Genomic DNA, 26,062 nt, shown 5'->3' on the forward strand with positions numbered 1-26,062 from the left:
TTAGATAAAGCAAAAAAAGAAAAAAGAAAAAAAGACATTATATGTAATATGTCAATTCCAGCTCAAAAAATATACATTTTCCTCATGTTTCTTTATTATGTGCTACGCATTTTCAAATTTTCAGTGAGCATGAATTCTGTTTATAAGAATAAAGGTACTTTTCTTTTGCTTTTATTAATAACTTCTACAGGGTTCCCCTTATAATTAGAACGTAGAAGACTGAGAAAAACGCTGGCTCCCAAAATAACCATAAGAAAATATTGGAAACACTAAAACAATTTTATTTTTCTTTAGAGTTACCAAAAAGCTGTAGATCTATTTAAGTCAAAGTGAGCCAGTTTGCAGAGGGGGATGAAGTCTTCCTATGGAAGCAGAGAGTGGGGACCATCTTCATCACTGAGAGCACCTGCCAAGTCTGGACACACACACACAGGACTGGGCTGGTCAAAGGAAAAACCAACTAATATTCTAATGGCCAAGCGCAGGCAAATGGAATCTGAGAAGCCGCCCAAGCATGGGCATAGTCCTCCTCTTCATCAGCCAATTCTAACCTGAGTTAGCCAATTCTAGCTGAGTACAGGGTAGCACAGGAAGTTTGGGGAAAGGCTGGAAAGCAGCGAGAGATCCTGCAGTCTTGCCATACTCGTATCTAAAAACCTGCCGAGGTAGAGGCTACCCCTACCTTCAAGCCTGTGGTGATCTAACACTAATTAAAACATCAAATCATCACCCATCCAACTCAACTCCTAATCATGTGGAAGAGATCAGATTAAAAGGGGAAGGCTTTCCAGGGGAGAGTATTATCTATGTTACTCTCTAGTATTATTTTAGACGTAATACCCAGCATACAATTAAAAAAACAAACACGAGACGTGCAAAGTAGTAGGAAAAACTGACCCTTAATGAAAAGACAAAAGTCAACAGAAGCAGACTACATATGAAGCAGGTACTGGAATTACCAGATAAAGACTTTAAAATGGAAATTGTAAAATTAAAAAATAGATAATCTGACATGAATTCACTGAACTGGCTTAACAGCAGACCAAAAGTTGGAGCCACATATAGACAAAGGAGCCAAGGTAAATCAATGGAGAAAGGAACGTCTCTTCAACAAGTAGGGCCAAAACAACTGGACACACGTCTAGAGGAATGGAAGAAAGGGCAGAAATGGTAAATATGCAGGTCAATACAAAAAGTTACTTTTTAATCCTTTAAAAATTAAAAAAACTAAACTTCAAAGTCTAAAGCAAAAATAAGATACTCTGGGGTTTATACACACAGATAAGTAAGACAAGTGACAAGGGCAGCACAAACAGGCAGGTAGATGGAATTAGTGTTATAAAATTCTTACACTGCCCACGAGGTTGTAAAAATATTACAACTTAACAACCTAAGCAGTCGATGATGAAATTGGGATATACATTGTAATCATGAGAACACTCACTGAGAGAACACTACTAAGTGGTACTGTTAAAAAGTCAAGAGAGTAAATACAATGGATTCAAACATAAATATATTTGATTAATCTGAAAGAATTCAGGAAAATTAAGAACAGAGGAACAAAAACCAGATGGGACAAATAGAAAAGAAACAGTAAAATGGTAACCCAAACCCAATGATATCAATAAAGACACTACATAAAAACAGACTAAATATTCCAATTAAAAGAGATTGATAAAGACATGCAATGCTGTCCAGAAGGAACACATTTTACATATAAAGATACAGACAGACTGAAAGTATAAGGATGAAAGCTATACCATACAACCACTGAAATAAATAAGATATGGTGATGTGAACAGGAGACACATTTTACAACAAGGGTCAATTAATCAGAAGGACATAATCATTCTAAATCTGTGCCAGTTAAAGACAGAGATTCAAAATACATGAAGCAAACACTGACAGGACCAGAATCAGAGCTGGAGACATTAACGCTGCTCTCCATTACTGAGTATAAGTAGAAAAAAATGAGAGGATTAGGAAGATCTAAACACCACCATCAAACATGCCTTAAGTGATGTAGAGAACTCAGCAAGTGCAGAACATTCTTTTCAATTACACGTGGAACTCTTCTCAACACAAATAAGACATGTTGTGGCATAAAATAATTTTTAGCAAATTTCCAAAGACTCACATCATGCACAGTATATTTTGGACTGTAATAGAATTCAGTTAGAAATCCATGAAGTATCTAGAAAATCCCCACAATTCTAAAAACCAGAGTTTAAAGAGAGTTCCATTTTGTTCTAAATTGGGGTCCTACATCAGTTAGAACTTTCTTGCCATGGCACCGAGAAAGGAACGGACAGCAGGTAGAAGACTGGTAGTTAAACCAACTTTTAGCATCTCATGAATCAAATATGCACATTATCATTGTAAGAAATAATATATATGTATCATTTTGAAAAAGTAACAGAATTAGAAATATTAGGTTAGGTTCAAAGCAAGCCCCCAAACACTGAGACGTCTTTTCAATTTTCTTGGGTATATACCTAGGAGTGAAACTGCTGGGTCATACTGTTATTCTATATTTAACTTTTTAAGGAACAATAAACTTTTCCAAAGCAACCCAACCGTTTTGCATTCCCAACAGCAACACATGAAGACTCCAACTTGCCCACATCCTCACCAAACGCTTCCACTGTCCTTTTCTGATCACAGCCACTGTAATGGGTGTGAAATGCCCAAGTACCCAAGTGAAGTGGGCACTGTGGTTTTGATTTGCATTTATTTCCCTGATGGCTAATGATGTTGAGGATCTTTTCTTGGCATTCACTTTTAAATGTCACAGTGGCAGTGGCCCATCAAGAAAGGAACATGGTTGGTTCAGGAATACCGATCTTTGGCATATACGGGTGTATTAGGAAGATATATTTAGAAAGCCAAATATCATTTGCAATAAGACATCTGCATTAAGATGTACATGTTTTATTTCCAGTCATCATTAGATTACCTACATTTATTGGTTATTTACTACTCTGAACAGTTACAAGTATGATTAGCTACAGCAAAAGCTTCTTAATCTGGGAGTCTAATAATGGAAAGATTTAAACAACAGAATTATTGTAAAAGCCAGTCCCCAATCCCCCCCCACCAATGTTAATTCATTTAAAAATAACTTAGATTATCATAACTACAGAATGCTTTAGTATAAACTGTGTAGAAAAGCTGATGGTGTAATTTGACAGGCTGTGATATTAAAGTATCCAAACCTTAATATTACAGACAGCGTGGAACAGAGCAAACCAGACAATTACAATGACACCACAGCTACTTCACTGGTAACCTAATTAGTTCTGGTGGATTATACATTTTATTAGATAATAACTGTTTTAAATCTTTGACATGTGTAATATTTATTACATGCTAAAACTTTTTTTCCACTGTGTCTCGAGTGGATAGCTAAAAGTTAGAAATTAATTGAATTAGGTCAGGTACAAGGTATTTTGTGTAAACAATCTACTACCATTCAGAAGTCACTATTAAGCTAAAGGAGCACTGGAAATCTGATCTCGTCCCCCACCTCCAAATTTCTCAGAAAATCTGTTATTGGGCTCATTATGGTTTTTCATCACAAAGACATTTATTTATTCATCGGGTAACTAAAACTTTGAACAGAAGCACACAATACTTAAACAGAAAACTACTTGAGTGCTCTCAAACTTACATTTAATCTAATGAGAGAAAATTATAAATTATTCTGCAGAGTAGCATGTGTAACTTTTTCATTGACAACAGGGCCCTCCTTTGGATGGTTCAAATATAATTACGTCAATACAGAAGGTTCTTTTTATGATATATGTCCCAACTTCTCCACATTGAAGACTCACAAATAATACTTGTGGGGTTTTAAAGAGGGCAAAAATGTCTATGTCATTACTGAGGAATTTTGAAAAGTAAGTTTTACCTGTATCCATACTTTGGTTCAACTGTTGATCACTTGTTTCTCCATCCTCACTGATATATCCAGGAGGTGGCGTTTCTATAAAAGTTTAGAACAAATCAAGCACAGTTGCAACTGAATCAATCTCACCACTTTTCTCCTAGCTACCAAAGATAACCAAAGAATCACTCTGAATAATAAATATGATTATATAACATTATTATAAAACGTAGTATTTGGTACTGAGGACTTATGATCCAGGTTCTGATCCAAATCTTACAGGTGAATCCTTAAAGCCTACTTGTAATATAATCAAGCTCTCTAGGCATATTTTCTTAGCTATTATTTACATATCTGGCTCATTCCCATATGTATATTTTCTGGGGCAAGAGCCAAAAATAGAACTTCCAAGATGCCTCAGTTCTGAATCAGTATGCTTCAAAGACATTAGTACCTACTTTTTTCTTTTTTTAAACTAATGGCCATCATGGATGGGTACATCTAGGAGATGATTAAAGAACACACAACACACATGAGATTTTGGATTACAAAGTAATACGGGCTTACCCTAGGTTCTATGGGGCAAAATATGGTAATATGTTTCAGGACAGGTCTAGTTTGAATTCCACCTAAAAAGTACATTTCTCCAGGGATTTCTAACCTGAGTGTTTGAAGCAGAAATTTAAATTCAAACACAGACTACTGCACAAACCTGAGGCAAAATACTCCCTGAAAAAAATACTCTAATGTGTCATTTCCAACATGCTTAATGAACAAAATGTTTATATTCAAGAGGCATCTGAAAAGCTGAATAAGCTTCATGTAAAATAAATACATGTATATAATTTTACCAGTTAGAATTTCAAGGAAGAAAAATAAGTTTAAGTGATTATCAACAGTTTAGCATTTTCATGGCTGGGCAGTTTGAAGCAGTTCAAGATAATGTAATTACCAAAAGGGAGAGGGAGAAATGTGGGTGAAAGGGCTCATTCGCTGAACCCTTCACACTCTCCCTTCAATAAGCTAAACGCAAATCTGAACCTAAGTAGAGAACGCTTCATGCAGTGTCAGTACCCCAAAATTGTTACTGATGAAATTCTAGGAATAAAATAAATACCTTCCTAGACTCAAACAATAAAGAACATAAAAACAAGATTAATATGTATCAATATGTACCATCTTAAAGGTTAAAGCTAACAAAATTAAACAGGGGGACGTTTTGTCAGTTTAACCACTCATGTCTCAAAGGTCTAAACAGGAAGAACTACCTAACTTTTAAATACTTTATCCTGTTTTACTTTTCTCCGTTATTATCTGTAAAATAATAAAGCTATTAAGCATTTTGGAAAAAATACTGAAATTTCTTTTGAAGTGGAACAGAAAAATGAACCCTTGGTCTGCACTGTCAGTTGGCGCTGGGTAAAGCCCCATTGTCCGGAAAAGCAAATAGGTGTGACCCACTTTTGATTTTGTACTTTGTAAAATAAACCAAATCTAAACAAATAAAGAAAGGAAAATAAACCCAAACATCTCCACAAGTAAAAGCCAGTAGCCACTTTGATTAACATCCCTCCAAATAATTACTGGGGAGGTGTCTTACAAGACTGTGTGCTGACACCTTGGTTTCCTGGTATTGTTGAATAATACAAATTCCTGCATCAATGACTGAAAGTGCACCCCCCACGCCACACGCACATAACTACCTCTGGCTAAGGCTTCTCCCCGGAGCAAGGGCCTGTTTCAGTCCCGCCCCCCACCCCATTAGTCTTCATACCCCACCCACTCTACACCCTTCCCTCCTAACTTCTCAAAAAGTTTGTTTCCTATCAACGTAAAAAAAGTCTTAAACCCTCTTTCGGAATAACATAATAGTTAAAAAGATGCACATTAAAACAATCAGGAAACACTTTCTACCTTTAAAATCAGCTATTTTAAAAAATCCTTCTTTTCCTTATGCTTTTAAAATTGTCTTCAATAAACAAGCATTACATCCATGAGACACATTAACGAAATCTTTTTTAAATGTACTTGAAACTAAGTTCCTTATATATTTCGTCATATTAAAAAAAAAAGAGTGGGGTGCAGAAATATTACAAAAGAAGAACAAAACTGAGACACTAAAATATCCAATGTATAGCTCAATCCTCATCCTAGTATTGTATCTTTAGTTTCTACTAGGAAAAAACCCAAAAACAAAAAAGGGAAACACAAAGTAAGAAAATATTAGTTGTTCTTCTAAAAAACAATAGTGAAAACTAAAACTGCATCATGGAATATTATTAGCATAGAGCCATAGTAATAGTATAGTATAGTAATTTGAGAACCATGTGGTTAAATTCATTCATTTTTCAGCAGAGGTAACTGAGGCCCAGATGAAAAAACTAAATTAGAGGATTTCTGATTTTCAGTATAGCAGTGCTGCTACATCTTAGGAATTATATCTCCTATGGAAATGTTACATTTCTCTCAAACATTATCAAACTATCTATGAAAATGATTATTGGGTCGATTTTCAGTGACACTTGTTTCAGGAATACTTTTTTCCTGTACCTCTTATTGTGCTTACATTCTGCCTCTCTCAGCTTCAACAACTAAGACAAACTTAGTAAGATCTTTTCTTTTCTGCTTCTCACAGTACTTTGATTAAAGCCACTGCAAAAGAAAATGAAATATAAAGTAAAACTTTTCTCCAGACAAAAGCGTTTAAAGTACAACGAGGCTTATACATGTCACAAAATCATCAACCCACAAAGTAGACTTTTCTATTCAAAATCCAGAAGCCTTTTTTAAAAAGTCAAACCACAATTTACGAATACTTGAATGTTGAGGAACAAACTTTGTATCTATCCCAGTTTTCAGGAGATTCGGAAGGCAAAAATACCTGGGATGTAATTACTCTGTGGCTCGATTCCCGCTGGGAAATTAGTGTTTTCTGGAATGGAGTGGGTATAATCGTCCAGAGGAGGCAGTTCTGTCAGGATCTCAGTATGCCGCGGCACTAGTACTGGAGGCAGAACTGGAAGAGACAGAGAGGTCCAGGTCAGCAGCAAGGAAGCAGGGATGGGCACTGGGGGAGGGGGACAGACCAGACCTTCGTCGAAAAACTTCACACACATACGAAAAGAAGAAAGTAACCTGCTTAATTTTTAAAATTTAGGGTTCACCACTTTGGCATTATACTAGCTACTGAGAAATAGACAAATCTGATTAGTTTTAACTTGCCATGTAGTCCAGAATCTAAATTTCCAAGTACCAATTTATCCTGTACTTTGACGAACAAGGTCATTCTGGTAATATTATTATTATTACCATAAGAGTTCATAAATCCCCACTGGAAAAGGTGCAGGAAGAGCTGTGAAGTCAGATTTAGGCCATTTCTAAAAATATATCTATATTCTCTTTAAAAGTTTCAAGTACACAGCTAAGTAAACTAAAAGTCTTGCCATGAACTTCACTAGTCTGCTTAGATGCAATCAATACCATTAAAGTACTTCAAAAAGATGCCCAAAGAACAGAACGACTGAACACAGCTCAGGCAGCAGACAGGTAAAGAGGTCTATCAGTTTAGTTCCAAGCAGACTGGGCATCTGGGGATTAGAATTTCCTAGATATGTAACTCTGAGGTCAAATAGTATGCTCTCCCAAGAAACTGACATATCTGACCCTCTAAGGGTTTATTTTTCCCTATTTAAAACACTTAAAAAGTACTTTTAATTACTAGCAAACAATACACTGTATTTTAGGTAATTTATTAGAATTTTACACCAAAGTTTCCCAGGGGCAACTGCCTATGAGTACCTAATATACTTAAGGTCAAGCATTAAATTTAAAACAAGGAAAAAAAGCCCCAGTTTTTCTACCTGGTGTCTCAACTCTCTGGTAGTGGTAAGGGTTTACACATACTTCATCCTTTTTAAGATTAAAAGCATATTCGCAGTTTTCGATTGCTTTGAGCTCATGGTGACTGTGAAGGTCAGGCCAGCGCCACAATCGGCAATATATCACGTGTGGCAGTCCTTTTCGATGAGATACTTGTAGACGGCCATCCAGAGACCTGTTGAGAAGCAAGGGGAAAGAAAAGTGGGAACTTTAAAAACAAAATAGGCACAGTCGACTGGGCTAAATTAATACAATAAGAGCATAAAGAAAAGAATGACAGACAGTTAGTTTCAGTGAATACAAGGAAGAAAAATGCACTATTTAATGGAGCTGCTATAAAAGTAAGCAGCAGCACTAGCAGATGTTTCTCATAAATACGCTACATAAATGACTCGGATGTCAATGAGTGGCTAACCACTTGGGAAGAAACTGATTTTTAAAAAAGGATCATATAGTATACTTGAAAAACTTTCTGCCAACTTCTATCTTGAGTAAATCAAACTTTTATTTAGGGATGCTTTGGAGGGCATTAATACTGTAGGTGACTGAATTATCAAAAAAAGGAACTAGTGTGACGAATGGTAAGTACCAACAATGATGTAAAGTAACTTACTCAAACTAATGTAGCTCATTACCCAGCTGTGACTGCTTTGAGTACCAAGGTGTAGTTCTATAGCTCACACAGTAATGCAGATGGTGATGAAATACAATGAGATGAAATGGACAAATACCAATATGCTCCAAAAGAGAATAAGGTGATTTAAAAAAAAAAAAAAGAGAACATAAAATGAGTTAGCCTAGTGTTAACTGTGTATAAGGGGTTTGGTAGATAACTATGTTATTTATTAGTATAAACAAGATGAGATTTAGATGACAGCAAGAAATTTAGCAAAAACTGGTTATAGATCTACTTGAAAATTAGGCCAACAGATTAAAATCTAATCTCAAACTCACATGAGAATATAGTTATCAAAGTTCCTATTTTTTAGGGGATGCAGTAATTTAAAGAAGATTCAAAACTAAAATTTCATCGATCAAAACATCAGCTGACACATTTAATATATCGTTAATACCGGCAAGCACGTATTTTAAATGCCATGCCTTATTTACATTAAGGAAACATCCTAGGCAAAATGATACTGAGCAACCCATAACAGGTCTTCCAAAACAGCCCCCCGCCCCAAGATTGCTAGGATTCCATAGAGGGCAGAATATTCACCTGGTTTGTTCAGAGAAGCTGTAAAGGCCTGTTGTATCCCACTGATCTATCGTATTTGGTGTACTCAGTCCCCAAATTTCAGAGCAAGTGCTGTGCATAAATTGAAAAACAAAAAATTGATGTGAACATGGAAGCATGGTTATTCAAAATACCATGATGTAAAACATGGAAAATGTACAGAATACTTCCTTCACCCAGAAAATATATATATCGCTTCACTTTTTCATGGGCTTTTACTGCTGGTTTCTATATTTTCCATATGAAGGAAGCCAATAAAATGGAACATGTGACTCCAGATAAGTTATGATTATGTTTTAAAAATGTGAACACCAATGCTCTCTAGCTTCATGAAATCATACCTATAATGCCCTTTCCAATTTCCTCTACTCACGACAAAAGACTAATACCTGTGCCTTTGGCCTTACTAAGAGTGCTTCATTTTATAATCTAGTTTTTTTTTAAAAATGGATGTCAACTGGTCTTTTCAATACAGGAAAAATTTCACTTAAGTTAGACACATATCCACAGTTAAGATTTTCACATTATTTGTTTGAGAAACTTATCTATTCAGTTTTACTAACACTACACAGGAGAAGGAAGTACATTCTGAAGTCATTCAAACATAGCATACCACCTTAAAAGCTTTAAGAAATTACTGTGAGGACTAAAGATATTTGAAAGCACCAAATTCTTAAAAGATGATATGAATATGAAAAATCACCTATATCTAGTTTTTCAAAACTCAATACACCTGAAGGACACAGACCAGGAAGACCTCAAGCTTTTTCTTCCACATCTCATTCCAGACCATGGGCAGCCCTGAGAAAATTCTCCCTACTTCCCTGCAATGGCTTTATGTCACAGTCACTTCTCATTGTGGGAGAAGGGCTTCAAAGGCAGTCTGGAATGGACCTTTTGCCTCTCAACAGGTCTCAGGTCATAAGTTGCGCTTTTTACAATTACAGTCAAAAGGTAATTTCTGAAACAAACTCAAACTCCATTTCTCACATCTTACAAAATCATCAAAATTTCAAAGAAGAACAACCATTTCAAAACAATTTTTGGAAATAAAATCAAACAACTGATTAAATCCAGATGTACATGTTGCTAATGAACTAACTGACTCAACATTTCAGAGGACACTGGTGGCAGGTGCTGTCTTCCTGTGGCCTTGGCAACACACCTCGAAGGGGCTGCTGGGCCACCACAGAGCCACCGGGCTACAGACACATTTCATGCCATGCCCTGGGGGCTACAGCAGCCATACTGGACAGTTTTTACAAATGCATTTGCAGACACTACCCAGCATCCTCTTAAGGTATTTTACAGATTCTCTTGCTTCCTAGGCTGTAGAAATCTTTCATTTCCCAAACAAGAGTCAGAAAAAGTCAAGACACTGGAGGATAATGTAAATCTTTTCTTTTTTCCCCAAAGATGTATTGACTAAAAAACCAGTAACATACATGGTTCTTTTATTTAAGATATTTATCAATTATCTACCGAAAACATAGAGCACCAAGTTGTTTAAATCACAATAAAATCAACTACATTCTAGAGTGTTATGAATCTGAATTTAAACCTCAGAAGGGAAAGTATACAGCTTACTCTTCAACCTTTGAAAATAATTCGAGGAAAATGACTAACAAAAGATTAGATTAAGAGGCTATTCTGCTCTTATGAGAGTTTAATGAAGATTTCACTCAAGTAATTCTGACATGGACACAGAACCAGAATCTAAAAGAGAGCACAAAGAGCTTAAGTTGGGCTTGAATCAAGCCTTGAAATATATCAGACAATAATAAACAGTCCTTGTTCAGAACATGCAATCAATCTAGAGGCAGGCCGACCTAGATCCCACCCCCAACTCGGCCACTTTCCAACTTCCATCACAGGGTATGGATAAGCCTCAGTCCTACTGTTTACTGTAACATCCCTCTCCAAATTAGAAGATTTACTTAAAAATATTAAATTTGCTTCTAGCTAGTAAAATTTTTGCTTGTTTAAGAAAAATGTCTTTTTTTAAAAGAATAAATTTATAACAAAATACACAAAGCACCTGGAATAAATGAAAGTATAAATGTGTCAAAACTACACAAAGAAACACTTTAATTATTACTACAGAACACAAAGGCAAAGTAAGCAAAGGGAAAAGCATCTATCTTCCTAGTCAAGAAGACATCATAGTGACATCAATTCTGCCAAAGTTATGCATTTCATGCAATCTCAATACAAATCCCAAACAAAATTACTCCAAATATAACAGCAAAATAAATAAGAATGACCAGGAAAACTTTAACAAAGAAGAGTAGAGACTGGCCCTACCAAACTCTGAAATGTTATAAATTCTCAATAAAAACAGTATGCAATTAGCAAGAGTACACAAACAAAACACAAGTCCTGCCTGCAGAGCAGCCTCAATTAGGCAAATCTTCCTTCAGATAAAAATGACAGCCTCTCAACAAAATATAGTAAAATCAACTATTTGAAAACAGTGGAGAGAGACCAAAAGGACAAAAATCAAAAGGAAGTCAACCTTTGTAAGGGGGGAACTATACTGGATGAGCCGCATTTAGGTGGCTTTGTATGTAAGGACAGCCCACAGTCTGAGCTTGGCAGGACATCTAGACCTTAAATAGAAAACTGCAGTTTGACTGACTGGCACAAACAATCAGAGAATGGACATGGGGCTGCCAGAGAGGCTGGAAAAAGAAGGCGGAAAATCTTGTAAGAAGGCGTGACAGGGGGAAAAATATCAAAATATGAGTGTGAACTCTGCCCAAATCTTTGACTGACCTCTCAACCACATATGTGGGAGAGACTATACGGCCTGCTGAAAACTAGCACTTGGAAATCTAAAAGAACAAAATCCTGAAATGTCAGCTGTTGCTTACATCAGAGGCAAACACTATGGAGTTTGAGGCTGACCAAAACTATCTGCTAGAACAAAAATCAACTCTTCAGAGGAAGATAGCAGAGTTTAGAGTCTCTACAATATTTCATCCCAAATTATCCAGTACAAAAAGCACAAATTACTAAACATATGTAGAAATAGGAAAATGTTACCCCCTAGTCAACAGAAAGAATGGCCAGTAGAAACAGACCCCATAATGAAATAACAGACAAGGATTTTAAAGTAACTACTGTGAATATGTTCATGGACTTAATGAACAGATGGGAATCTCAGCTGATTAATGTAAACTATAAAAATGAATCAAATGGTAATTCTAGAACTGAAAATTATAAAATCAGAAATTAAAAAATTAACCTGATGGTTGGGGGAAGACAGAAGAGTCAATATGAAGATGAGTCAACAGAAATTACCTAAGCAGAAGAAGCAAAATGAAAAAGACTGAATAACAAATGAACAGTCTCAATAACGTGCAGCCCAAGAGGAAGCAAAAACAAACCAGAAGAAATATTTGAAATAGTAATGGCTGAAACATTTTGAACTTCAGTTGAAACTAAATTCACACTTTGAAGAAACTCAGTTAATACCAAGCAGTTTAAATACAAAGAAAATCACACGGGCACATCACTGTCAAAATATTAAAAACAAAAGATGAAAAGAAAATCTTCAAAGTGGTGAGAACTACAAAAACTCCTGGCATAAAGGACTCCATCTAACCCTGCACTAAGAGACTTGATTAAGCTCTAGCCTGGCTTCTAGGAGCCTAAGGCCAAGTCCCTGGTAGGATCCAGACCCTTTTGAGTTCCTGTTGGGGAAAAGGTCAAGACAGCCAAAAGAATTTACCATTTGTTCCTGCCAACACTTGTCCATAGACCCCTGACCTCCTTTTTTAGAGCATTTATTTAAAAAACTTGCACTTGTAAATCCTTCCCCAGTCTCTTTGAGATGTACTGTGTGTCTCCTACAGCTCAGAAGTCTTTTCTCAAGTACCTGAAATCTGTTCCTTTGAAATGTAATCAGTCACCAGAAAGGACGTATCTGTCTCCCAGATTACCCTCAGAGGGAGGGTAGAAGCCTAACTTCGAGAAACGCCATTTAGCAGGCACAGATAGATGGCCCAATCACACCGATACTGACCAACCCTCTTACCCATTTTTTTGCTAATTTTTCTCTTCCATGACTCCGCTCAAGCCTCTACTCATTCCCCCAGCCCCACTCCCGTATTTTCCGTCACCTCTAAGCAAATCGAAATTGAGCCCAGCTCTTCTACCACCATTATTACTGAATAGTCTGTTTTTACCACCTTTAATCAATGTCTGGCTTTAACTCTGACAGTAGCCAGAGTAGAACAATCCACATATGTAGAGAAATGAATACATGAGTAACAATATCTCATCAGAAACAGTAGAAGCCAAAAGACAATGGAACACCTTTAAAGAGCTGAAAGGGGAAAAAACCAAACTCAACCTAAAATCTATATCCAACAAAAATATCCTTCATATAAGAAGTCAAAACAAAAATATGTCCAGGTAAACAAAAACTGAGAATTCATTTGTAGCAGACTATGCCCAAAGAAATGCTAAAGGAAAGTTCTTCAGGGTAAAAAACAGCAACAGATGAAAACTCTTAAGTCACTGAGAAAAATTAAGAGAACTAGAAAGCATTAAGTATGCAGATAAATGTAAAGAACGTATTTTTCTCTTAATTTCTACAAAAAGGAGATGGCTATTATAACTCTAAAAGTATGTGGATGCAATTTGTATGACAACAGCCAACAGAAACAAAAGGATGTGTTAAAGAACAGCTACATGGTTGCAAAGCTAAGGACTCATATTGTCACTGAGAAAGCAACCCCTGCCCCAAAAAAGGAGGGACATAGCAAAAAAAGCACAGAGAAAATTAAAATGAAACACTAAAAAATAACCCCAAAGGAAGGAATGAAAAGGAAGAACAAAAATCAGATAACAGAAAACAGAGAATAAAGTGTAAAGAGTAAAACAAGAGCAAATCTAACTACATCAATAATAACATTATACATAAATACACCACGCATTCCAGTAAGTGGCAGAGACTTGTCAGAATGAATACAAGATGTAAAATATCTACAAAAAAGATGTACTTCAAATAGAATACATTGAGTAGCTGAAAATATAAGAATGGAAATACAGTTCATGCAAGCAATAAGCTTAATAAAACATAATATCAGAAATAATAAGGCTTTAAGACTAAGAATATTACCAGAGGTAAAAAGAGACATTTCCTAAGAAGGCCAATTCATCAGAAAATATTAACCATCCTGTATGCATCTAAAAATACATTTCAAAAAACATTAAACAAAGACTAACAGATCTAAAGGAAGAAATGAACACATCAATAATCAGAAACTTCAGTAACTTTGGATAATTAGACTGAAAAAAAATCCATCTATCATAGAAGAGCTGCACAATACTATCAACCACCTGATCTAACGGACATAAACAGAATCCTTTTCAAGTATTCACGGGACATTAAGAAAAAGAGACCATATACTGGGGCCATAAAGAAGGGTCAGTTAATTGTAAAACTTTAGAATCTTATAGATTATGTTCTTTGGCCACAAGAGAATTAAATTAGAAACCAATGACTGAAAGATTCTTAGAAAAGTCCCAAATATTTGGAAATTAACAACACATTTCTAAATAACCCATGGGTCAAAGAAGAAATCACAAAATAAATTAGGAAATACTTTCCATGATAATGAATCTACGATATAAGAAATTTGGGAGGGGATGCTAAATCTAAACTAGTGCTTAAAGGTAAATTTATTGCTTAACAACTACGTTAGAAGGAAGAAATATTTTAATGACTTAATCAACAATGATATGATTCTAATTAACATTGTACCGCAGGTCCTAGCCAGCACAATATGGCAAGAAAAAGTGAAAAACAAAATTGGAAAGGAAAGAAATGAAACTTCTCACTTTTCCTTTTTTGAAAAAAGCCAAACTCAAAGAAACAGAGAGCAGAATGTTGTTTACCAGGGGCTGCAGGGTGGGAAAAATGGATATACCCCGGTCAAAGGATACAAACTTTCAGTTATACGAGTTATAAATCTGGGGATCTAATGTACAACATGGTGACTATAATTAACAATACTGTACTACATATTGGAAAGTTGTTAAAAGAACAGATCTTAAAAAGTTCTCTCTCCCCACACAAAAAACGTTATGTGAAGGGATGGAGATGTTAACTAACTTTACTGTGGTAATCATTTTGCAGTATATGTAGACCAAATCACCACATTGTACATGTTAAACTTACATGTTGTATTGGCAATAATCTCAAGAAAGCTGGAACAAAAGCCCTGCTTTTTTTGGACAATGATATAATTGTTTATATAGAAAATCTCTGAAGCAACTTCTAGAACTCATTAGTAAATTTAGCAATACTGCAGGATGTAAGGGCAACTTATAAAAATCCATTATATTTCTATATACTAGCAATAAACAATTTGAAAATTAAAATTTTAAATTCCATTTACAATAGTGTCAAAAAAACAAAATACTTATACATAAGGTTTAAAGCAAAATACACAAGGCCTGTATACACTAACATCTGAAAACTGTGCTGAAAGATATTAAATAAACCTAAGTATACAAAGAGATACACTGTTATCTAAAGATTAAATGACTTAAGATTTCTATCTTCCCTAATTCCCTAATAATATTTGGTCTGTTTTTTTTTCCAAATCCATTGCAATCATGATTTCAGCAAGGTATTTTTATAACAATTGACAAGCTGATTAGAAATGCAAAGGATCCTGAATAGCAAAACAATCTTGATCAAAAGAAGAATTACAACCCGGGTGAGATGTATTTATCTCAGAAATACTTAGTTAGCTAAAAGAAGCTGAACATAAAAGACTAGATATTGAATTATTCCATTCACATGAAGTTCTAGAAGGGGAAAAAAAAAACAAATTGAAAGCAAAAAAAAAATTCAAACAGTGGTTGCCTCAAAAACCACTGGGAAAGCACAGGAAAGAATGTTCTGGATGATGAAAATGTTCTATTATCTTGATACACTGTAAACGCATTTGTCAAATATCATCTTATTGTGCACTTATGATTTATGTACTTTGCCATTTGAAAACCGTACCTAAAAAAACAAAAACCCAAGAAAAAAAAACAAAAGAACTCAAACAATTAGACAAAACTCAGAATGAAAATCAGCAACAAAAAAATATTCATATAATAATTTAGTATATGATAAAGCTCCCTATGAACTTATGGGGAAAAATCTCTAAAACTCCTATTAAGTGAAAAAAGCAAGCACAATATGTATAGTAAGCTATGCTCTTAAAAAAAAGAAGTATCTATGTGTATGTGTATATGCAGCAGGGAACGCACGCACATGCACACACCACGGACGGGTTATCTGAGGTGGAGGAGGGGAAGATGCATGTTCCGTTTGTATGCACGCATGTCTATGTGTATGTGTATATGCAGCAGGGAACGCACACACACATACACCATGGACGGGTTATCTGAGGTGGAGGAGGGGAAGATGCACGTTCTGTTTGTATGCACGCATGTCCATATGTGTATGTGTATATGCTGCAGGGAATGCACACACACACACACACACACACACACACACACACACACCACGGACGGGTAATCTGAGGTGGAGGAGGGGAAGATGCACAGTTGTTCTGTTTGTATGCACGCATGCATGTCTGTATGTGTATACATATACAGATTTTTAAACCATGTAAATATATTGCCTTTTTTCAAAATTAAACAAATGAAACAAAAGAAAATACTGCCACAGAATTAAATGCAAGTCAAGTCATCTTGACATTTCTATAAAAAGATACGCTTCTAGCCTTAGATAACTAAGCATAAGAAGTACAGACTGTTATTTCCTACTCTGCATCATTTCAGCTCACTTTGGGCATTACTGTAGGAGACGAGAGAGTGCCACTGAGAGTCCTGTTCGTTTTCCTCCGGCACAATGTCTTCTCTAACATAGGCCTTTGGAACCCATTTTCTTCCACATGCACCTATGTCAATAGCCCCTTCCTAGCCATCTTTTGACTTAACTACTAATTCTTTAGGTATGCCTACCAAACCAGGGCAATTTTTAAGACCTAGCAATCTAGGGGATTTAAATCAGGTGGTTTTAATCAACCCCTCCTTCCTTAAGCATTGATTTTCTATAACCACATTTTATTTGGCCCGTAAGACCCTGAGCTCCCAAAGATGTCTGTATACCTACCAACTAGCAACAAGGTAGACTAAATTAGTATTTGTAAAGCATAAAAACTGGATCACAATACTCCCAGTCAAACTAAAGCATGTATTTTAAGTAACAGTGCAGAAAAATGGATCTCTCAGGTTTTCAGTTTGTTTAATAAGGAGGGGCAAGTTACAATTTCAAGTATGGACAGTTCCTAAAAAATATTAAAAGAAACGAATGCAGGGTGCCTGGGTGGCTCAGTCGTTAAGCGTCTGCCTTCAGCTCAGGTCGTGATCCCAGGGTCCCGGGATGGAGCCCTGCATTGGGCTCCTTGCTCCGCAGGAAGCCTGCTTCTCCCTCTCCCACACCCCCTCCCCCTGCTTGTGTTCCCTCTCTTGCTGTATCTCTCTCTGTAAAATAAATAAATAAAATCTTAAAAATAAAAAAAATAAAAGAAACGAATGCAGGAAAAATGTTAAAGAAATAGCTCTAATTGTAACAACTATATAAAAGATCTCTTATACATTCCCTATTCCAATAAATCTAGAATATCATCTATTTAAAAAACATTACTGTGTTAATGTAAAAGAAAACACTTCTAATTTTATTTAGAAGATGCATCCCAAAGTGAAAATATGTTCATCTTAGAATCGGTGAAATATGTAGTAACAATTACTTTCATGCGTTAACTACTACGTGTCAGGTACTGTGTAAGACTTTTACATCATGGACCTTTGTAATAACCTGCAAGCTATGTATTACTATTTCATTTTAAATTTGGGAAAACTCAGCCTCAGAAACAAAATAAAATACCCTCGGGCGCCTGGGTCGCTCAGTCGTTAGGTGTCTGCCTTTGGCTCAGGTCATGATCCCAGGGTCCTGGGATTGAACCCCGCATCGGGCTCCCTGCTCAACGGGAAGCCTGCTTCTCCCTCTCCCACTCCCCCTGCTTGTGTTTCCTCTCTCGCTGTGTCTCTCTCTGTCAAATAAGTAAATGGAATCTTGAAAAAAAAAAAAGAAAAGAAAATACCCTCACCAAGGTCATACACCTAACAAGTGGCAGGGCCAGGATTCTAATCCACATCTTACCAAACAATGCTTCCCACCCTACCAAGAGCTTTCTGAGCTTTTACTTTAATACCAACTACACCAGCATTTCTATGACTAAAGCCTAGGGATCTGTGGGCACCTCAAATATAGTACTTTTTTCAAGGGTCTGTCTGGTTCCCACAATAACTTGATACATTTTTTATACATATTATTTTTTTTAAAGATTTTATTTATTAATTTGAGAGAGAGAATGAGAGAGAGCACGAGGGAAGAGGGTCAGAGGGAGAAGCAGACTCCCTGCTGAGCAGGGAGCCCGATGTGGGACCCGATCCCGGGACTCCAGGATCATCATGACCTGAGCCGAACGCAGTCGCTTAACCAACTGAGCCACCCAGGCGCCCCAACTTGATACATTTTTATTGTGAGAAAACAGTAACTTCCATATCCACATATCCTGGGTCACTGGATAAGCACCAGTCTTCACTGCTTTATCACGGCAGTGTCTGGGCTTGGGTCTGTTACAAACACCTCAGCGCCAAGGGTAAGTAGAGAGATTGACTTAACATGGAAATGATGACATCACACCATTTGAAAGGCCAAATGAATCAGGGTGTGTGCTATTTAAATGTTTCATAGTAGTTGCAGAGAAAAGAAGTAGAATTTAGCAACACAGGGCACAGGGTAGTACACGGACCTCAAAAGAACCCTAGTCATGGGTAGCATGCAGTACCACAATCACAAATGGAAACAGAAAATTATTAACAACAACAAAAAAAGCATCATTTGTTAAACTGACATTAGAATTTTATTAGTTACAGAGCTCAGTATAAATTAGCCTTTTCTGATAACCTTAAAGTTTAGGTTTCCTTTTTTTTTTTTTAGAATTTATCTGAGAGAGAGAGAGAGCACAAGAGAGCTCAAGCAGGGGGAATGGCAGAGGGAGAGGGAGAAGCAGGCTCCCCGCTGAGCAGAGAGCCTGATACAGACAAGGGGCTCGATCCCAGGACTCTGAGATCATGACCTGGGCCAAAGGTAGATGCTTAACAGACTGAACCACCCAGACTCCTCACTAAATTATGTTCCTATATATTTACACATTCTATTAAGGGAAGCCACAAGAAATGTCTGTACGTTACTTGAATGTGAAAAGCATCTACCTGCGTATCAAACTGTTTACAAGTAATAATAGAGGATAGGTCTGAGAAGGCTAAACTAATACACACACTTGGTGAAATCAACACTATATCCCAAAGAAAGTACTGAACTTTATTATCATTAATATTATCTTAGCACTATCCCAAACACATTAGCTCAACACTTCCTAAATTTATTTGACCAACTGACTTCAGGACGTTCTAAAATTTGAGTACTAAAAAATATCATATTAATGGTTAAAAACATGAACTTGTCTCAGATAAATTCCGACCGATCAAAGCTTGATATTGTTCACTAATGCAATTAACATAGAATATTGCAAACATGTTTAAATAGGATGTAAGAGACCATAAATCATCTACAATGCTGTCTCTGCAACAATACACAGATAAGCAAGCATACCCATGTGAGAATCTCATGCAAAGTCCTGCAGTCTTTGTATGGAACACAATTTCTTACAGGCAGATTATCCCCTAGCAACTGTGTAAGCTTCTTGCATATACTGACTGAATCTTAAAAAATCTGGGGAAAAGAGGTTAAAACAGCTATTACAATCATCAGGACACTAAAGTGCCAAAAAGTAGGTGTGGCATACAATGTATTACTGATCACTGGACTAGTCAGATGATTAGCTAGGTTTACTTGCTAGTAAGTCTGGCAGAAATTCTTACAGAATTTCCCTAGTAATCACTTTTATAAATATCAGTAAAATTAACGCTTAATGCTTTTCTTCATCTAAGAATAAACTGACCTTCGAAAACTGAAGTTAAAATTTTAAGTCTAGTGTACAATTTATCAACTATATACATGCAGAGGTGTTTTCTATACACATCTACGTTAACATTTTGTACTTCTTTCAAACAGACACTGTTTGTTAATATACTGTCTATATTAAGGACATGTATATTTATTCATATACTTGTTATCAGGAGACAAAAGAGAAATGATGAAAATTAAGTTCAAGACTGAAGGCTCAGACCACAGAATCCTATAAACTATTAAATGAGTTTTACTGTTCTTGTCGTATTTGCATGATTTACTGCAGCAGTTCAACTACCAGTGTCAAGTAATAAACCTTACACTGTTTTACCAATTTATTATTTTTCAATACCTTCTTGCCTAAAGAGTATATTTCTTCCAGAAATCAAAAGGAGTAAGAATCCAGCTTGTCAAGATTATAAAGCATGCTGAACACTGAGTAAAATTAAAGGAGTTAACAAATTAACAGAATGGTATCAACAAAAGAAACTTCACTCCAGGCTCCAGCTCTTGATTACAGATGCACTCAAGAAATATGGACTTCATGGAACAATCTGTAACTACCCATCTGTAATTATTTCTCCTTACAATAGAACACCCCTTTCATTTCATATGTAACTAGCAGGGACTAATGTTTATATTTTAAATAGCTCAGGAATCAAGAACTGATCGTTATAATAAAAAGACCATGTGTCTCTGTAATTACACATACTATAACCGTCTGTGTACTTCATCACCGCTCTGCAGCTAAGGGGTGGGAAACAGAAAAAAAAAAGAAAATGCCCACCTCCAGATTTTTTTTTTTTTTTTGCCTTCCTTCTATCAGAAGCTTTAGGAACAATCTTGTCCTTAACAAATCAGCAAAGGGTCCAAGTGAACAATTAAGAAATTTTCATTGGCTACAGAAAACTTTAAAAATTGCCAACACTTAGGGGTGCCTTAATTAAGCATCTGACTCTTGATTTCTGCTCAGGTCGTGTCTCAGGGGTTGAGAGATTGAACCGCGCATCTGGGTCCGCGCTCATCGCAGAGTCGGCTTGGAGATTCTCTCTCACCCTCTGCTCTTCCCCACCATGCGCATGCGTGCTCTCTCTCTCTCTCTCAAATAAATAAATCTTAAAAAAAAAAGAAAGAAAAAAGAAAAATTGCCAACACTTATTTTAAGCATTTGCTATGTACCTAGCATATTCAAAGTGCTTTACATATACTATCTTTTATACTCGTATCACCCCTATAAAGTGAATTAACATTACCATTATTTTCAAATAAAGAAATAAATGTGAGCAGTTAAATAACTCAAAAGGTCACAGAGCTATTGAAGTAAAAGCCAGGACTTATATCCATTTCTGGCTGGCTTAAGAGCCTAAATTTTTCAAGGTACACACTTCTGCAGAATGATGGTGTAAATGAATGACTTCAAACTTTTATACTAGTATGTACTGAGTGTATTTGCTTCTTTTCTGTATTCTTAATACTCTGACATTTGGGGCCTTGATGGGGAGGCTGTTCCTCCCAGGGCTAATTCCTAGAGATACAAGAGACTCCCTGGGGAGTGCACCTTTCTCACATAAAAACCAACCACTCCAGAGCCCATACCCCTAATAAACTCTCACACATCATGCCAATACTCTTCCTGCCATAAATCACCCTAGAGCTAGGTACTGGACAACTAGGAGTGACCCCTAGTTCCAGAGCCTGCTGAAATTATTCAAGCTACCCAATCCTAATCTCTCTCGGCATATCTACCTGGAATTGCCCATTCCTTCCCTGGAAAATTCCAACAAAGGTTCTGGGCTGTGCTTGGGCCTTGCCCCTCTATTTATCAACCCACCTTATTTTTTGATATATTAAAATTTAAGTTGCAGATTCCTCAAATCTAGACACTTAAACATGCATATATTAACCAGAATTCATTGCTCACTTGTTTTTTTTTTTTTAGGTAAAATTACATAACATGAAACCTTAATGGTGCCATCTTGTTTTATCCACTGCATAAAATGTGTTAACCCCCAACCCTGACAAGAATATCCACCCAGAAAGCCCCTCATGCCATTTTATCAGTCAATTCCTGCCATCCCCTCTCCCATCCTGAGGCAATCATGGATCTGTTTTTTTCACCATTATCTTTAATCTCTTTTAGAACTTCTATATAAATAGAATCATACAGTATATTCTCCTTTGGGTCTGGCTTTTTTGACTCAGCATAATGATTTTGAGAGTCACCTATGTGACTGAATGGTGCTTGGACTTTCCATTACATAAACCACAATTTGTTTAGTTATTTTTTACCAATGGACACCTGACCTGCTACCAGATCTGGGGTATTATGAATAAAGCTGCCGTGAGCATTCAAGTAAGGGCATGCCTTTTTGTGGACACATGTTCTGTCTTGGGTAAATACCTAGAAGTGAAATTCTTAGAAGTTATTGGGTAGATGCATGTTTAGTTTTAAAAGAAAGTGCCAGACCTTTTCTCCCAAGTGGGAAGTACCATTTTATATTCCCTCCTTCAAAATATGAAAGTTTCTGGTTGTTCCACAGCCTCCCCAACATTTGGTGTGGTCAGTTTACTTAATTATAGCCATTCTGGTGGCTGTGCAGTGGTATTTCATAGTGGTTTCAATTTGCATTTTCATGACGACTAACAATATTGCACTTTCCACCGGTTTACTGGCCGTTGGTATGTCTTCTTTTGTGAATATCTAAATTTTCCCCCATTTTTAAAATTAGATTCTGAGTTCCAGCAATTCTTTATAAATTCTGGATACAATCTTTTTGTCAGAAATGTTTTGCAAATATTTTCTTCTATTTTATGATTTGCTTATTCATTTCTTAAATGTTTTCTGAGATCCTTTTAGTATTAATGAAATCAAAATTCCTCTTATTGCTTTCTATATAAAAACCACAACAACCTTTGCCTATCCCCAACTCACGAATATATCCTCCTATATAGGCTTTTAGCTGAGAACTATGATCCATCCGGAATTTTTTTTTTTTTTTTGAATGGCGTAAGGTGGCATCAAAGTTCATTCTTCCATATGGATATCTAGTTCCTCCGGTATTTTATGTTGAAAAGACTCTCCTGTCCCTATTAGATCACTGTGGCATCTCTGTCAAAAATCAAATAACCTTATCTCTTTGGGGTTATCTATTCTATTTATCTTTTTGTTTTTATGCCAGAACCACACTGTACTGATTACTGTAGCTTCATGGAAAGTCTTAAAGTCAGATAATTTAAGTCCTCTTTGTTTTTCCTTCTCAAGATTGCTTTGGATATTCTAGGCCCTGTGCATCTCCATGTAAATTTTAGGGTAAGTCCGTACATTTCCACACACACCAAAAAAAAAAAAAGCTTTTTAGGGAGATTGATTTGGATCAGACTAAATTAGAAGAAATTGACTTAATATTCCTGAGTGTTCCAACTCATAAATATGTCAATTTATTGCATGGTAGTTCCAACATGTAGGTCATTTCAGGGTTGGTCTCCATTGGTCTCCTACTGAGATAGGGTCACATTTTCTTTGTTCTTCACATGTTGAGTAATTTGGGACTATATGCTGGACACTGTGATTGGTATGTGATAGAGATGCTAGCCAGATTCTGTTATTTTTCTCCAATAAGAGTTAACGGTTTTTGTTTTGGCTGGCAATTAATTTGTTTGCACTTAAACTGCAAATTCTGTCTTTGAACAATTCAAATCCATTTTTTACCTTTAGCTAGGCTGCACTAAGTCTACCCTACATATGTGTGGGTTCAGGGGTCAGCCCAGTGATTTTGATGACGTTCTTAAGCAGAATCTGGGACTCTCGCATTCCGTTCTATAGCTCTTTCCTTGCTAGGATTTTCCCCTCACTCTTCAGCCATTATGGTTGTCCTCAACTCCAACCTCTGGTTTATCAGGACAGAAAAAGTGGATTTGGAATGAAATTTTACTACTCTGCACATTCTGCATGGATAAAAAAAGCTTATTAAAAACAAAATTCACCTTTTCTTCTAAGAGTCAAATCTCCTCCAAAAGAAGTCTATTTTTGTTTACTCTCTAGTGCCCTGTTTTTATCTTGTGCAGTTTATAACTGTAATCTGAGGGAGTGGCAGTCTGGTAAAAGCCTGTCTGTATAAGAATTCTCTCTCCATTCATCTTTAATTTCCCTCATCAGGGTTTTGATATTTCAGTGTAGAGATCTTGTGTGTCTTTTAACAATTTTATTGAGACTATTTTTAAGTTTGATACTATTCGCAGCACTTGTTTCTTAATATCACTTCCGTATTTATGAAAAAATGGATTTTTAGACACTGGACCTGTAAAGTGCAGCCTTGCTAATAAATTTAATCATTTGTTTTAGATGTTTTTGTAGATTGCTTTTAAAAGGTTTCTTACATGACCGTGTCATCTACAAAAACCAAGAGTTTTGACCCAATCTTTCAGATCTTTATGCCTTTTACATTTCATATTCCACTGGCTAGGTCCTCCACTAAAATAATGAATTGAAGACACAAGAGTGGACATCCTTGTCCTGATTCTGATATTGGAAAAAACACTATTTTATGATTCTCTCAGCTGTCAGTTTTTCTTAAATGTCCTTTATCACACTGAGGAAATCCCTTGACATGTCTCGTTTGCTGGAGTGTTTATCATGAATGGATGAATTTTGTCAATTGCTTCTGACCAAGTGAGGTGATCTTATGCTTTTTCTCCTCTGTTAGTGCAGTGAATTACACTAATTTTTGAAATTTATAAATTAACCTTGCATTTTTGGGATAAATCTCACCTATGATGTATTCTTTTTATATGTTGCTGCAGTTTATTTATTTTTAAAGATTTTATTTATTTGAGAGAGAGAGAGAGAGAGCCCAAGAGGGGGTAGGGTCAGAGGGAGAAGCAGACTCCCTGCTGAGCAGGGAGCCCGATGTGGGACTCGATCCCAGGACTCCCGGATCATGATCTGAGCCGAAGGCAGTCGCTTAACCAACTGAGCCACCCAGCCGCCCTGCAGTTTATTTTATTAACAATATTTTTCATCTATGTTCATGACAAATATTAATCCATAAATTTTCTCCTTTGGATGCCATCTTTGCCAAGTTCTGGCATTGGGGTTATGTTGGCCTCATAAGAGAACTTTTTTTCTGAGTTTCTGTAAGACTGATATTATTTCTTGCTCAAATGTTTGAAATTACCAGGAAAGCCACCCAGACCAGTAGTTTTCTTTGTGGTAAAGATTTTAATTATAAATTCAGTTTTCTTTTTTTTAAAAGATTTTATTTATTCTTCTAAGAGCGAGCAAGCATGAGTGGGGGGGGGCGCACAGAGGGAAAAGCAGACTTCATGCTGAGCAGGGAGCTGGACATGGGGCTTGATCCCAGGACCCCAGGATCATGATCAGAGCCGAAGGCAGATGCTCAACCGATAGCCACCCATGGACCCCATGAATTCAGTTTCTTTAATTGATACAGAGCTACCCAAATCTTCCGTTTCTTCTTGCACCAGCTAGGATAACATTTTTTAAGAAAGTTGACCATTTCAAACTTAATAGCATAAAGTTATTTAAAATATATGCATATTAGGCTTTTAATGTCTGTAGGACATTTCATTTCTAACAGAGATAATTTATGCTTATGGTCTTTTATCATGTTCTTTCTCACCATTAGTCTAAGAGGGGTTTACCAACTTTTTGCTCTTTCTAAAGAACCAGCTTTTGGCATTGATAACTACCTCTACTTTCTTTCTTCTAATCATTGATTTCTTATTTTTTTTTTCCCCTTCTACTTACTTTCCATTTTCTTTGCCTTTTGTTTCTACTTTCTTACATGAAGTCTTAGGTAAGTTTTCTAATATGGTTATTTAAAGCTATAAATTTCCCTTTAAGCACCGTTTCAGCTACATCCCACATATTTGATATGCTGTAATTTCATTATCACTTAGTTCAAATTATATTCTAATTTCTCTCATGGTTTTCTTCTAAAAACCCATGGGTCAAAGAATTGTGTCA

At 36.2% G+C, this 26,062-nt stretch overlaps 1 protein-coding gene across 8 annotated transcripts in view; it reads right to left on the reverse strand.

The window, feature by feature from the left end:
* Positions 1–26,062, reverse strand: part of SMAD2 (SMAD family member 2) — an 82,931-nt gene that overhangs the window by 21,540 nt on the left and 35,329 nt on the right. For 7 of the 8 annotated variants that reach the window (XM_027577384.2, XM_027577382.2, XM_027577386.2 and 4 more), the window contains 4 exons: positions 8,985–9,074; positions 7,747–7,940; positions 6,768–6,902; positions 3,911–3,985 (listed from right to left, as the gene is read on the reverse strand). In XM_027577384.2, the coding sequence (XP_027433185.1) occupies positions 3,911–3,985; positions 6,768–6,902; positions 7,747–7,940; positions 8,985–9,074 (494 nt within the window). The remainder of the gene's footprint in view (positions 1–3,910; positions 3,986–6,767; positions 6,903–7,746; positions 7,941–8,984; positions 9,075–26,062) is intronic. The other variant, XM_027577385.2, reaches the window with a different exon arrangement.

The sequence above is a fragment of the Zalophus californianus genome, chromosome 14 (genome assembly GCF_009762305.2).
Source record: "Zalophus californianus isolate mZalCal1 chromosome 14, mZalCal1.pri.v2, whole genome shotgun sequence".
NCBI lineage: Eukaryota > Metazoa > Chordata > Mammalia > Carnivora > Otariidae > Zalophus > Zalophus californianus.